The 13,123-nt window shown below is 48.3% G+C and overlaps 1 protein-coding gene across 3 annotated transcripts in view; it reads right to left on the bottom strand.

The window, feature by feature from the left end:
* PLCG2 (phospholipase C gamma 2) overlaps positions 1 to 13,123 on the bottom strand; it is a 391,280-nt gene that overhangs the window by 78,492 nt on the left and 299,665 nt on the right. For all 3 annotated transcript variants that reach the window (XM_063945955.1, XM_063945956.1, XM_063945957.1), the window contains exon 21: positions 1,886 to 1,954. In XM_063945955.1, coding sequence (XP_063802025.1) covers positions 1,886 to 1,954 — 69 coding nt within the window. The remainder of the gene's footprint in view (positions 1 to 1,885; positions 1,955 to 13,123) is intronic.

Here is a 13,123-nt window from a genome sequence, read left to right as displayed (position 1 = left end):
AGCCCTTTGGGGAGACAGAGGGAGAGTTTGCCAGCACACACCCAAGCGCTATAATATATATGGGAACAACCCTATATAAGTGTTGTTCCTTATAGCCGCTTAAATATATAAAAATATCGCCAAAATATGCCCCCCCTCTCTGTTTTACCCTGTTTCTGTAGTGCAGTGCAGGGGAGAGTCCTGGGAGCCTTCCTCACAGCGGAGCTGAGCAGGAAAATGGCGCTGTGTGCTGAGGAGAATAAGCCCCGCCCCCTATTCCGGCGGGCTTTTCTCCCGGAGTTTTAGACATTTGGCATGGGTTAAATACATACATATAGCCTTAATGGCTATATGTGATGTATTCTTTTGCCATAAAAGGTATTATATATTGCTGCCCAGGGTGCCCCCAGCAGCGCCCTGCACCCTCCGTGACCGTCTGGTGTGAAGTGTGTGACAACAATGGCGCACAGCTGCAGTGCTGTGCGCTACCTTCATGAAGACTGAAGAGCCTTCTGCCGCCTGTTTCCGGACCTTCAATCTTCAGCATCTGTAAGGGGGGTCGGCGGCGCGGCTCCGGGACGAACCCCAGGGTGAGACCTGTGTTCCGAATCCCTCTGGAGCTAATGGTGTCCAGTAGCCTAAGAATCCAATCCATCCTGCACGCAGGTGAGTTGAAATTCTCTCCCCTAAGTCCCTCGTTGCAGTGAGCCTGTTGCCAGCAGGACTCACTGAAAATAAAAAACCTAAAAAACTTTTTCTAAGCAGCTCTTTAAGAGAGCCACCTAGATTGCACCCTGCTCGGCCGGGCACAAAAACCTAACTGAGGCTTGGAGGAGGGTCATAGGGGGAGGAGCCAGTACACACCATGTGATCCTAAAAGCTTACTTTTTGTGCCCTGTCTCCTGCGGAGCCGCTATTCCCCATGGTCCTGACGGAGTCCCCAGCATCCACTTAGGACGTTAGAGAAATAGGGGGATTTATATTCTTGATGAGAGCACGTACTAAATTCAGTTTGGTTCATTATTAAGTATAGGGCCAAATTCAGACTGGATCGCTGCAGCAATCGCAGTCTGAATTCCTATGTGGAGTGCGCTCACGCAGCAGGGCGCACTGCGCACCCTGGGAGCCCAGTGAGATGCTAAAAGCATCTCTGGGCTGCGATTGCCTCTGCCTGATTGACAGGGGGGGTAAGGCCTGACATGCGGGCCACACTAGCCCTGTTTTCCAAAACTGCTCAGAAATTGTCATTTTTTAATGACTGAATTAGGTCGAGAGCATTTAAATAAACATTGTCCAGAGCAAATTTCCAAATAAAAAAAAAAAAGAATATTTAAAAAAATATATATAAAAGAAAAAAACATTGGTGCAAACATCGATGGTCGGAATATCACGGCCATAAATGATCAGAACATCACAACCATCGCGACTTACGTTTCCCAGCCTCAGATCCTCTCAGCAGATCCCAGAGCCCCTCGGGAAGGTGAGGTACTGTTTGCTTTTTTTTTGCTTTTTTTTTTCATTTCCACAGCGGCTGCTAGTGTCTGCAGCCGCTGGATGGGGAGTGCTGCCGGGCTGACCGATCGGCAGCACGGGAGGCACTGAGAGGGTGGGGAACCAGGAAGCAGAGAGACCAGACAGCAGCATTTGCAGGAAGCTTTCTGACTGGTCGCATCTGATGCGACCATGCCAGGCAAGTGGTTAATACATAACATATATAACATATATAAATTGTGTGCTTCATATAGTCAATCACTGCTCAACAGACTTTCTGTTCTCCCCGGCTGATCTGCTGCTCTACACAGATATCATTGCGGTCACTTGCCCCGTTGAGTAATGCATATTATCGTCAGATCCCATTTCTAAACGGTTTTGTATCTGTAGATTAAAAACGCCAATCAGTTCTTACCATCGCTGGAGATATCTCAACTGGATTCACGTATAATTTAACGTCGTAAATGGAGTTAATATCTTTTTCCTGCAATACAAAAAAAAAAATTTTTTACTGCCATATGAATTCTCTACAATACGTCTCTCTGTCCCGTATCACCAGACTGCGCAGCTGCGATTTCCTATGCTACTTCTATAGATGCTTCTGATGCATCAGACACTCGGCGTGGCTTATGGGGAGTCGCACGCAGGTCGGCCGCAGGTTTAGCCGGATTGTGTTTAATAGTCTGCAATGTCTCCTCTCTCTCCCGCTGACCCAGTACTTTCTCACACAGAGAATTGTCCACTGACAACAGGTGGCCTGCAGGAGCCAGGGGAGCAGAAGGGGCACGTCGGGACACACCGGTGACCCGAGCAGTCAGATACCAGCCTGATAAGTGACCATTAGGACTTTCTGCTTAAAAGTTTTGCTGGCGCGACTCCCGAACAGTTATCAAGCTGCACAGATTAATGTGTTGTGGTATTACTCTTTGTGTAAATGTGCTCCATAAGGAAAAAATAGGATTTCTGCTGCGGGGTACACTGGGCTCCACAGGGAATGACATTGGGGTGTAGAGTAGGATCTTGATCCGAGGCACCAACAGGCTCAAAGCTTTGACCTTCTTCCCAAGATGCACAGCGCCGCCTCCTCTATAACCCCGCCTCCGTGCACAGGAACTCAGTTTTGTAGTTGGTGCCATGCAGTAAGCAGGCACATAACAGGGGGGCTGCTCCAGCAGCCCTGAGAGAAGCTTTTAAAGAATATTGAAGACTTCAAGGGCTGCAGCAGAGACACTGACTATGTTAGATGTCAGTCAGACATCTCCTGCTGCAGCTCCATCACCTCCCCCAGTGACGCTGTACACTCCCGTAACCTGGTTGCCGGGTACCTACAGCGGAGGCTCCGGTTCTCTTCTAAGTTAGTCACACACATGACCGCTGTTCTCCTGGATTGCGTGGCCACACTCAGGGAGGAGGTAAGGGGTCCCCTCGCCGCAATCCCGTGTGGCCGGTGGGAGGTGGGCCGCACGCGCTGGCGTGTACACTGTGGTAGTACAGGGACCCCACTAGACCACCAGGGCATGGGCACAGGTCGGTTTTCTCTCACAAAACCATTTTATTAAGCCCCCAGTACCAGATGGTGAAGTCCAGCAGGGCGATCAGGCTTTGACCTGTAGCCCCTCCCCCAAGCCCAGGGCGCCATTTAGAGTAAATGTTCCTGCCCTGGAGCTGCATATCTCTCTCTCTCTCACTCCCTGTCAGCGTTTGGGCGCCATTATAGCAAGCAGAGCTGATCCTGGGACTGTTTGGGCAAATCCTCCTCTGTAAAGCCACCTGCCTGTCAGCAATGTGCATTTTACAGAACACTTTAGTATTCTACATGTCTGCTGACAGTGTTAGTTAAGAAAAAGTGCATTTAGTCAGGGTTATATAGTACAAGTACCCTGTGATATACATCCAGTCTTTACTGTGCATTGTTATATCTATTAAGTGTATAGCTATACTTAGTACTACTATGTATTGCTAGTCCAGTGCAGTTTTATTGCATGTCATAATTTCTGCATTGTACAAACTGTGACTCTGTGTGTGTGTGCATATAGCTGCTGTGTGACCTCCATTTTCGTGTATCTCACTCAGATTGCTATCCCTATATTCTATAACCTGAGGGGGATAAGTGTGTCAGGTTTATCATAATATAGGCAGTTTACAGGATCTACTCAGTGTGTGTTTTTCTCTGTGATTTTTAGTCACCATATACCTCTTGAATTCCCTGTTTGTGCTGATACACTGCACAGGGGGTTCTTGTCAGGTATTGTGCTGCTGATATTGTACTGTGTTGCCTTGCATTGAGCTTTTGATTATGTCAGCTACAAAGGGCAACGGAGCTGGGGCTGATCCCACATTGAGGATAACATAGCAGCTGAGGGTTCAGGTTCTGGGGGTTCCTTACCCTCCGAGTGGGACTGTAGCAATGGGGGTGCAAAATGACCCACTTTGGGCTACCTTCACCACGCTATACTCTGGTAACTAGACTAACGCACCCTATGGGACCTCCTGTGCCGGTACAACCGCTTATGGTCCCTGCGGTTAACCCGTCGTGGGTAGATCAACTGTCCAATCAGTTACAGCAATTGAACCAATCACTGACTGCTTAAAAGTCTAACCCTCACCCACCTAAGACCAACGGGTCCTCTAAGCGGGCAATTACTTCCTCACAATCCACCAACGTCCTAGACACCTCGTCTGATGAGGATGGCGTTTATACGGACCCCACAGATTCTGATCCTGAAGCTTCTGATGGTTAAGTTGTTTCGCAAGTGGATGTTCCTGACTTGTGAGAGGCTATCAGGCTCATTCTTCACATTACTGATGAACCAGAGCCTGATGCTGCCCCTAAGAAACCAGACAGGATTAAACATCAGAAGGTGGTTAACCAAGTTTTACCTCACTCTGAACATTTAGTTGACATACGTCAGGAGTCCTGGGAAAATTCAGGTAAGAAGTTCACGCCTCACAAGAAGATGCTTGCTCACTACCCCCTCGCTGCGGAGCTTAGTAAAAATTGGGAAACACCCCCGCCAGTGGATTCGCAAGTGGTGTCGCTGGTAGTATCCTCAGTTCTGCCTGTAACTACCGTCACGTCCTTGAAAGAGCTGACAGACAAGCGTGTGGAGGGTTGTTTGAAGGCAAGTTACACCCTAAACGGTGCGGTGCATAGTCCCACTATTGCAGCGACAGTGGCTGCAGAAGTTGTGGAAGCGTGGGCTCAGGAGCTGGAGGCGGAGTTGCCTTCCAATGCTTCTGATCATGCTAGACAATGCCTGTCATATATTGTTACAACGTCTCATTAAATTAAGGAGGCGGCTTCTGATGGTGGTATTCTGGCGGCCAAGGCTTCTACTACGTCCATTTTGGCTCGCCGAATTCTCTGGTTACGGTCCTGGTCTGTGGACATGGACTCTAACAAAACCCTGGAGGTACTCCCCTTCAAAAGAGACATTCTTTTCGGAGAAGACCTCAACAAGATAGTGGCTGACTTAGCGTCTGCTAAAACAGCATGTCTTCCTAGTACTGCTCCTTCGGTGCCGAAGGCTAAGAGAACTTCCTTTCACTCCTTTCGTCCTTCAGGGAAAGCAAAAGATTAGGCGTACCCAAAACAGGTTCGCACTTCCAAACCCAATAAGCCCAAACCCAAAAGGGCCTGGGCTGCCCGTCAGCCTGCTTCCAAAACTGACAAGCCTGCTGCATGACGGGGCGAGCCTCCCTCTGGGGGATCCCAGAGTGGGGGGCCGACTTCTAGAGTTTACTCAGGAATGGTTGAAGACCACTTCCGATGAATGGGTACGGGAAGTCGTCACTCGAGGTTATGCTGTATCCTTCAAGAATCGTCCCCCTCATCGATTTTGCCTGACAGACGTCCCTTCGGATCAGGTAAAGGCAAAAACTCTTCATTCGGTGGTACAGTCCCTCCTGGACACAGCAGTGGTAGTACAGGTGCCTCTAGCTCAGAGAGGCAAGGGGTACTATTCACCGCTGTTCCTAGTCCCGAAACCGAATGGGTCTTCCCGGCCCATTCTCAACCTCAAGTCCTTGAACAGATTTGTGAAGGTCTCCAGGTTTCGTATGGAAACTCTTCGCTCTATTGTTCTGGCCTTGGAGCCTGGGGACTATATGGTCTCACTGGACATACAGGATGCTTACCTGCATATTCCCATTGCAGGGTCGCATCAGCAGTACCTGAGGTTTGCAGTTGGCAACCTCCATTACCAATTTCGGGCGTTACCTTTTGGTTTGACCACGGCTCCGCGAGTCTTCACCAAGGTCATGGCGGTAATGACGGCTGTACTCCGCCAGGACAGCCTGCCTCACCGGATCAGGTCTCAAATGATCTCCTTGTCTCTGGAGGTCCATCTGTCACTGAGCTGGTGGCTTCAGGACCAACGATTGAGCAGGGGTCGTCCCTTCTGGATCTCCAACTGGGTCAACACTTGGAGCAACACTCCCTTCAGGGTCGGTGGACCAAGGAGGAGTCTCTCCTCCCAATAAACATTCTGGAAATGCGGCCATTGTTCAACTCATTGAACTTGGGCCAGCATTTAATACAGTACAGACCTGTTCAAGTACAGTCGGACAACGCCACCACGGTGGCATATATCAATCATCAAGGTGGCACTCGAAGCCGCATGGCAATAAGGGAAGTATCAAGGATTCTTCAATGGGCGGAACGCCATCTGCCAGCCATATCGGCAGTATTCATTCCAGGGGTCCTAAACTGGGAAGCAGACTTTCTCAGTTGTCAGGACGTACACGCCGGAGAGTGGAGCCTCCATTCAGAAGTGTTTCAACTCCTCGTGGACAGGTGGGGCCTTCCAGATGTGGACCTGATGGCGTCTCGACACAATCATGAGGTTCCAGTCTTCGGAGCAAGGACAAGGGATACTCAAGCTGCGTTCGTGGACACACTGGCAATTCCATGGAACTTTCAGCTGCCATACGTGTTCCCTCCAGTGTCACTCCTGCCCAGAGTAATAAGGAAGTTCAAACAAGAAGGAGGAATCCTACTTCTGATCGCTCCAGCGTGGCCCAGACGGCACTGGTTCTCATACCTTCAGGGTCTCTCGATAGAGCGTCCACTTCTACTTCCACAGCGCCCAGATCTCCTAGTTCAGGGCCCCTGTGTATATTAGGATTTAGCCCGGTTGGCCTTGACGGCGTGGCTCTTGAAGCTCCCGTCTTGAGGGCCAAATGATTTTCTGAGGCGGTCAATCAAACCATGTTGAAGGCCCGGAAACCGGCTTCTGCTCGGATTTGCCATAGGGACTGGAATTCTTACTTTGCTTGGTGCGCATCTAACAATCATATGCTTACAAGTTTAGTATGGCCAAACTTTTGGCCTTTCTACAACAAGGCCTAGACTTGGGCCTTCGTCTGGCCTCCATCAAGGTTCATATTTCTGCCTTGTCGGTTTGGTTCCAGAGAAAAATTGCAACTTTACTTGATGTACATACGTTTACTCAGGGTGTGTTTACTCAGGGTGTGTTGCGGATTCAACCTCCACACGTCTCGCCTGTGGCCCCTTAAAACTTGTCGGTGGTTTTGGAGACGTTGCAAGGGTCTCCGTTTGAGCCTCTTGAATCTGCAGACCTTAAGTGGCTTTCTCTTAAGGTGTTGTTTCTGCTGGCTATTGTCTCTGCTAGATGGGTGTCGGATTTGGGTGCCTTATCTTGTAGGTCACCATATATGAATTTTCACCGTGTCTTCTTTCCACCTTAATCAGGAGATTGTGGATCCGGCCTTTGCCTCTCCTGAATTGTCTTCCAAAGAGCTCTCCGTATCTACGTGAAGAGAACTGCCTCCATCAGGAAGTCGGATTCTCTCTTTGTTCTGTTTGGTTTTCATAAACGTGGCTGGCCTGCTCACAAGCAGACCCTAGCCGGATGGATTAGAATGGTGATTGCACATGCTTATGTACAGGCGGCCTTCCAGCTCCTGCTACCATAAAGGCCCATTCTACTTGGTCGGTTGGACCTTCTTGGCGGCCTGCCGTGGTGCGACCCTTGAACAATTGTGCAAGGTGGCTACGTGGTCCTCAGTGAACATGTTCATAAGGTTCTATGCCTTCGATACTTCCGCCTCCCAGGATGCTTCCTTTGGACGCCGGGTTCTTGTGTCCGCTACAGTGCGTCCCCTCCCATAAGGAACTGCTTTAGGACATCCACAATGTCATTCCCTGTGGAGCTCAGTGTACCCCGCAGCTGAAAACAAGATTTATGGTAAGAACTTACCATTGTTAAATCTCTTTCTGTGAGGTACACTGGGCTCCACAGGGCGCCCACCCTGACGCACTTAGCTTCTTTGGGGTGGTATGGCATTAGCCGTTGACACTTTCTCCTGTCGTGAGAATGTGGTGTATGTGGCTACGAACAGTTGTCGTCTCTTTTACCTGCTACTGCATTGGATTGGTTAACAAGAACTGAGCTCCTGTGCATGGAGGCGGGGTTATAGTGGAGGTGGTGCTATACATCTTGGGAAGAAGGTCAAAACTTTAAGTCTGTTGGTGCCTCGGATCAAGATCCTACTCTACACACCAACGTCATTCCCTGTGGAGCCCAGTGTGCCTCGCAGAAAGAGATTTATCAACGGTAAGTTCTTACCATAAATCTCGTTTTTAATTACCTACTGGTAAATCCTTTTCTCCTAGTCCATAAGGGATATTGGGGGAATCTAGTACGATGGAGTATAGACGAGGTCCAAAGGAGCCAGTGCACTTCAAATTTCTTCACTCTATGCCCCCTCCCACAGGCAGTTATAGGTAAAATAGTGCCCGAAGAAGAAAGGACATATATGAGAGAAGGAACATGACAACAAAGAGTGGTGAGATTAATATACCAGCACACCACTAACATACAACAACCAGTAACGGCTGGTAACAACAACAGCAACAGCTGAACAGGTAACCGCATAAAAGAGAACCTGCAGAAAAGTCAACGCACTGAGGCAGGCGCCCAATATCCCTTATGGACTACGAGAAAAGGATTTACCGGTAGGTAAGGAAAATCCAATTTTTCTAGCATCCATAAGGGATATTGGGGAGACTTAGTACGATGGGGACGTCCTAAAGCTTCCAGAATAAGTGGGAATGTGCAGAGACTGCTGCAGCACTGCCTGCCTAAATTGGGAATCCTCTTTGGCCAGGGTGTCAAACTTGTAGAACTTAACAAAAGTGTTCTTCGACGACCTGGTAGCAGCTCGGCATAGTTGCAAGGTCGAGACTCCACGGGCAGCTGCGCAGTAAGAGCCCACTGATCTAGTACAGTGGGCCTTAGAGACTTAGGAACAGGTAAGGCTGCCGACACATAGGCCTGCTGGATAGTAAGCGTAAGCCAACGAGCAATGGACTGCTTCGAAGCAGGACAACCCTTTTTCTGTGCATTATAGAGCACGAACAAGGAATCCGTCTTTCTGATCCGAGCCGTTCGCCTGACATAGACCTTCAAGGCTCGCACCGCATCCAATGACTCCGGGGGAGCAGAAGTGCCAGAACTTGACGGAACCACAATAGGTTAATTTAAGTTGAATGCAGAGACTACCTTCGGCAGCAACTGCTGTCTAGTCCGGAGCTCCGCTCTGTCTTCGTAAAAGACCAAATATGGACTTTTACACGATAAGGCCCCCAATTCTGAGACACGCCTAGCAGAAGCCAGGGCCAGTAACATCTCCGTATTCCATGTGAGGTACTTGTCTTCTACCATCATCAGAGGTTCAAACCAGGAGGACTGTAGAAATTCCAACACCACATTCAAATCCCAGGGTGCCGTAGGTGACACAAAAGGTGGTTGTATGTGGAGTACCCCTTGCAAGAAGGTCTTTACTTCTGGCAACACTGCCAATTTCTTCTGAAAGAAAATTGAGAGAGCTGAGATCTGGACCTTAATGGAACCCAGACATAAGCCCTTATCCACACCAGCCTGCAGGAAACGTAAGAAATATCCCAAGTGGAACTCTATAGGAGGATACATGCATTCCTCGCACCAAGAGACATATCTTCTCCAGATATGATGATAGTGTTTTCATGTCACAGGTTTCCTGGCCTGAACCATGGTAGCAATAACCTTTTTTGAAAGGCCCTTGTGAGCTAGGATGTTCCGCTTAACCTCCATGCCATCAACGAAGTTGCCGTTAGTCCGGGTAGACGAACGGTCCCTGTTGAAGAAGATCACTTCTTAGTGGTAGAGGCCAAGGGTCTTCGACGGACATGTCCAGAAGATCCGCCTACCACGCCCTCTGAGGCCAATCCGGGGCAATCAGAATTGCCTGGAATCCTTGTTTTCTGACTCACTTGAGCACCATTGGGAGCAACGGAATCGGAGGAAACAGGTAGACTAGCCGATAAGGCCAAGGCGACATCAGTGCATCCACTGCCCTCGCCTGAGGGACCTTGGTTCATGAGCAATACCAGTGTAGCCTCTTGTTGAATCGAGAAGTCATCATGTCTATCTGTGGACAGCCCCACCGGTGGATGATCTGCTGGAACACCTGATGGTGGAGTCCCCACTCCCCCGGGTGGAAATCGTGATGACTCAGGAAGTCCGCTTCCCAGTTGTCCATACCCGGAATAAAGATTGCCGACATTGCTCTTGCATTTTTTTCCACCTAGAGGAGTATCTTTGACACCTCTCACATGCAGGATCTGCTTTTTGTCCCTCCTTGCCGATTGATGTACGCCACCGCTGTGGTGTTGTCCAACTGAACTTGGATCGCGTGATCCGTGAGCAGAGGAGAGGCCTGAAGCAGAGCATTTTAGATCGGCCGAAGTTCCAGAATGTTGATTGGAAGGAGGGCTTGGTGGGCTGACCACCTGCCCTGGAACTTCGCCCCTTGAGTGACAGCTCCCCATCCTCGCAGACTCGCATCCGTCGTGAGGAGGGTTCAATCCTGAATCCTGAAACTCGGCCTTCCAGGAGATTGGAGGACTGCAGCCACCGCAGGAGGGAAATCCTGGTCTAAGGTGACAGCTGAATCATCCAGTGCATCTGTAGATGTGATCCGGACCACTTGTTCAGAAGATCCAATTGAAATGTTCTGGCATGGAACCTCCCATATTGTATCGCCTCATATAGAAACATAGAAACATAGAATTTGTCGGCAGATAAGAACCACTTGGCCCATCTAGTCTGCCCCCTTTTTTTTTTTTTTTTTTTATTATTTTTTATCACTAACCTTATTTGATCCTTATTTCTTTGTAAGGATATCCTTATGTCTATCCCATGCATGTTTAAATTGCTCTACTGTCTTAGCCTCTACCACCTCTGATGGGAGGCTATTCCACTTGTCCACTACCCTTTCTGTGAAATAATTTTTCCACAAATTTCCCCTGAACCTCCCCCCCTCCAGTCTCAGTGCATGTCCTCGTGTCCTATTGCTTCTCTTCATTTGGAGAATGTTTCCCTCCTGGACTTTGTTAAAACCCTTCATATATTTGAAAGTTTCTATCATGTCCCCCCTTTCCCTTCTCTGCTCCAAACTATACATATTGAGATTTCTTAGTCTTTCTGGGTATGTTTTGTGATGTAGGCCATGCACCATTTTAGTTGCCCTCCTTTGTACAGTTTCTAATGTATTAATATCCTTTTGAAGATATGGCCTCCAGAACTGAATACAGTATTCTAGATGAGGCCGTACCAATGACCTATACAGTGGCATTATTACTTCTTTCTTTCTGCTGCTGATTCCTCTCCCAATGCAGCCAAGCATCTGACTAGCCTTCCTCATTGCCTTGTTACATTGCTTTCCTGCTTTTAAGTCATCTGAAATAGTAACTCCTAGATCCCTTTCCTCCTCAGTAGTTTCCAGTATAGTGCCATTAATACTGTATTTAGCTTTAGGATATGAGGCGATCATCTTCCCCAACAATCTGATGCAAAGATGGATGGACACTCGAGCAGGTCAGAGCACCATGTGGACCATCTCCTGAAGTGTTATCGCTTTGTCCTGTGGGAAGAACACCTTCTGGCCCACCGTATCCAGTAACATCCCCAGGAACAGGAGCCGTGGACAGGCCACACCTTTGTGAATACCCTCGGAGCCGTGGACAGGCCAAAGAGTAATGCCTGGAACTGGTAGTGATCATCCAGTAGGGCAAACCCCAGATAAGCCTGATGAGGTGGCCAAATTGGAATATGAAGGTTGGCGTCCTTGATATCCAAGGAAACCAGGAATTCCTGTTCTTTCAGGCCCGCGATCACTGCCCTCAGGGATTCCATTTTGAATTTGGAAACCTTAAGGTAAGGGTTCAAGGACTTTAGATTAAAAATGGGCCTTACCAAGCCATCTGGCTTCAGTACCACAAACAGAGAGGGACAAGATAGTTAATGATAAGGTAATCAGATACGAACGAAATATTATGGAACAAAAACAAAAAAAGTTTAGGCGAGATTTATCTGACTATGAGAATGATGCTGTACGATCTTATAGGAAAGATACAGAAAAACAAAAGAGAACTAGGGAACAACCATTACCCCCTAGAGAGAGGGATTGGTCTAAAGTAAGATCTAGATCATTCAATAGAAACAACTCCAGAGATTTTTCTCATCACAATGAGTTAGAGACTGCCTGACACATCTTCCAAAAATCTCCTCATCATTGCTGGATACCACCATTCCTGCTACCCATACGGCATCAATTGGACAGCATTTCCCTTGGACATCACCATCTGTGGAGAAATTGGAGTTCCCTATCTGCTTGAAAACGTTTGCATTTGGTATGCTTAACAGGGACTTTTCCAACTCCACTGCTTTCATCAATTCTCCTACAACATATATGGACATATTTCCAGAGGGAGTCCTAGCCGGGGTATGATTTAATCCTACTGAGGAGATATGTGGATGTGTCATTTTATTTGATCAATAACCTATAATTGTGTTGCAAAGGCATCTGTATTTTTAATTATTATCCTATTAAATCTATTATATACATTATCTCAATATAACCTACCGTCCTGAATTTTTAATTAGTATATCACTATATACATACTTTATACAACCTAGCGCTGGTGACCACCATTTTTTATATAGTACCACAAACAGGTTTGAGTAATAACCCCTGCCTCGTTGTGGTATTGGTACTGGAACAAAGACGTGGGACTGGACCAACTTTCAGATGGCCTGTTGCAACGTAACTTGCGTATCCTCCAAAGCTGTCAAGCTTGATTTGAAAAATCGTTGGGGAGGAGCACCGTCGAACTCCAGCTTGTATCCCTGAAAATGAGGACCCTTACCCAGGTATCCTGGCAGGAGCTTTCCCAGATGCGGCTGAAGTGACGCAGTCCAGCTCCCACCTCCAGATCTCCTCGGGGTGGGTGGGCACCGTCATGCTGAGGACTTAGTGGAAGCAGAACTGGTCGTCTGTTCCTGAGAACCGGTGATTGCAGGGCTTTTTGACTTACCTCTGGTGCCTCTATTCGCATTGGAGGCACCTCTTGCCCTAGATCGTAATCTGTTAGACCAAAAGGACTGAACAGATGGCCCCGGGTAGGAACGCCTAACCGGCGGGGCTCCAGAAGGGAGAAATGTGGATTTCCCAGCAGTGACTTTGGAAATCCACGTATCCAACTCAACCCCAAAGAGCCATTCCCCAGAAAAGGGGATGGATTCTACACTGCGCTTGGATTCTGCGTCAGCTATCCACTGACGCAACCACAAAGCCCTGCGCGCCGACA

This window comes from Pseudophryne corroboree, chromosome 11, assembly GCF_028390025.1.
Source record: "Pseudophryne corroboree isolate aPseCor3 chromosome 11, aPseCor3.hap2, whole genome shotgun sequence".
NCBI classification, from domain to species: domain Eukaryota; kingdom Metazoa; phylum Chordata; class Amphibia; order Anura; family Myobatrachidae; genus Pseudophryne; species Pseudophryne corroboree.
This window is presented reverse-complemented; position numbering and strand designations above follow the sequence as displayed.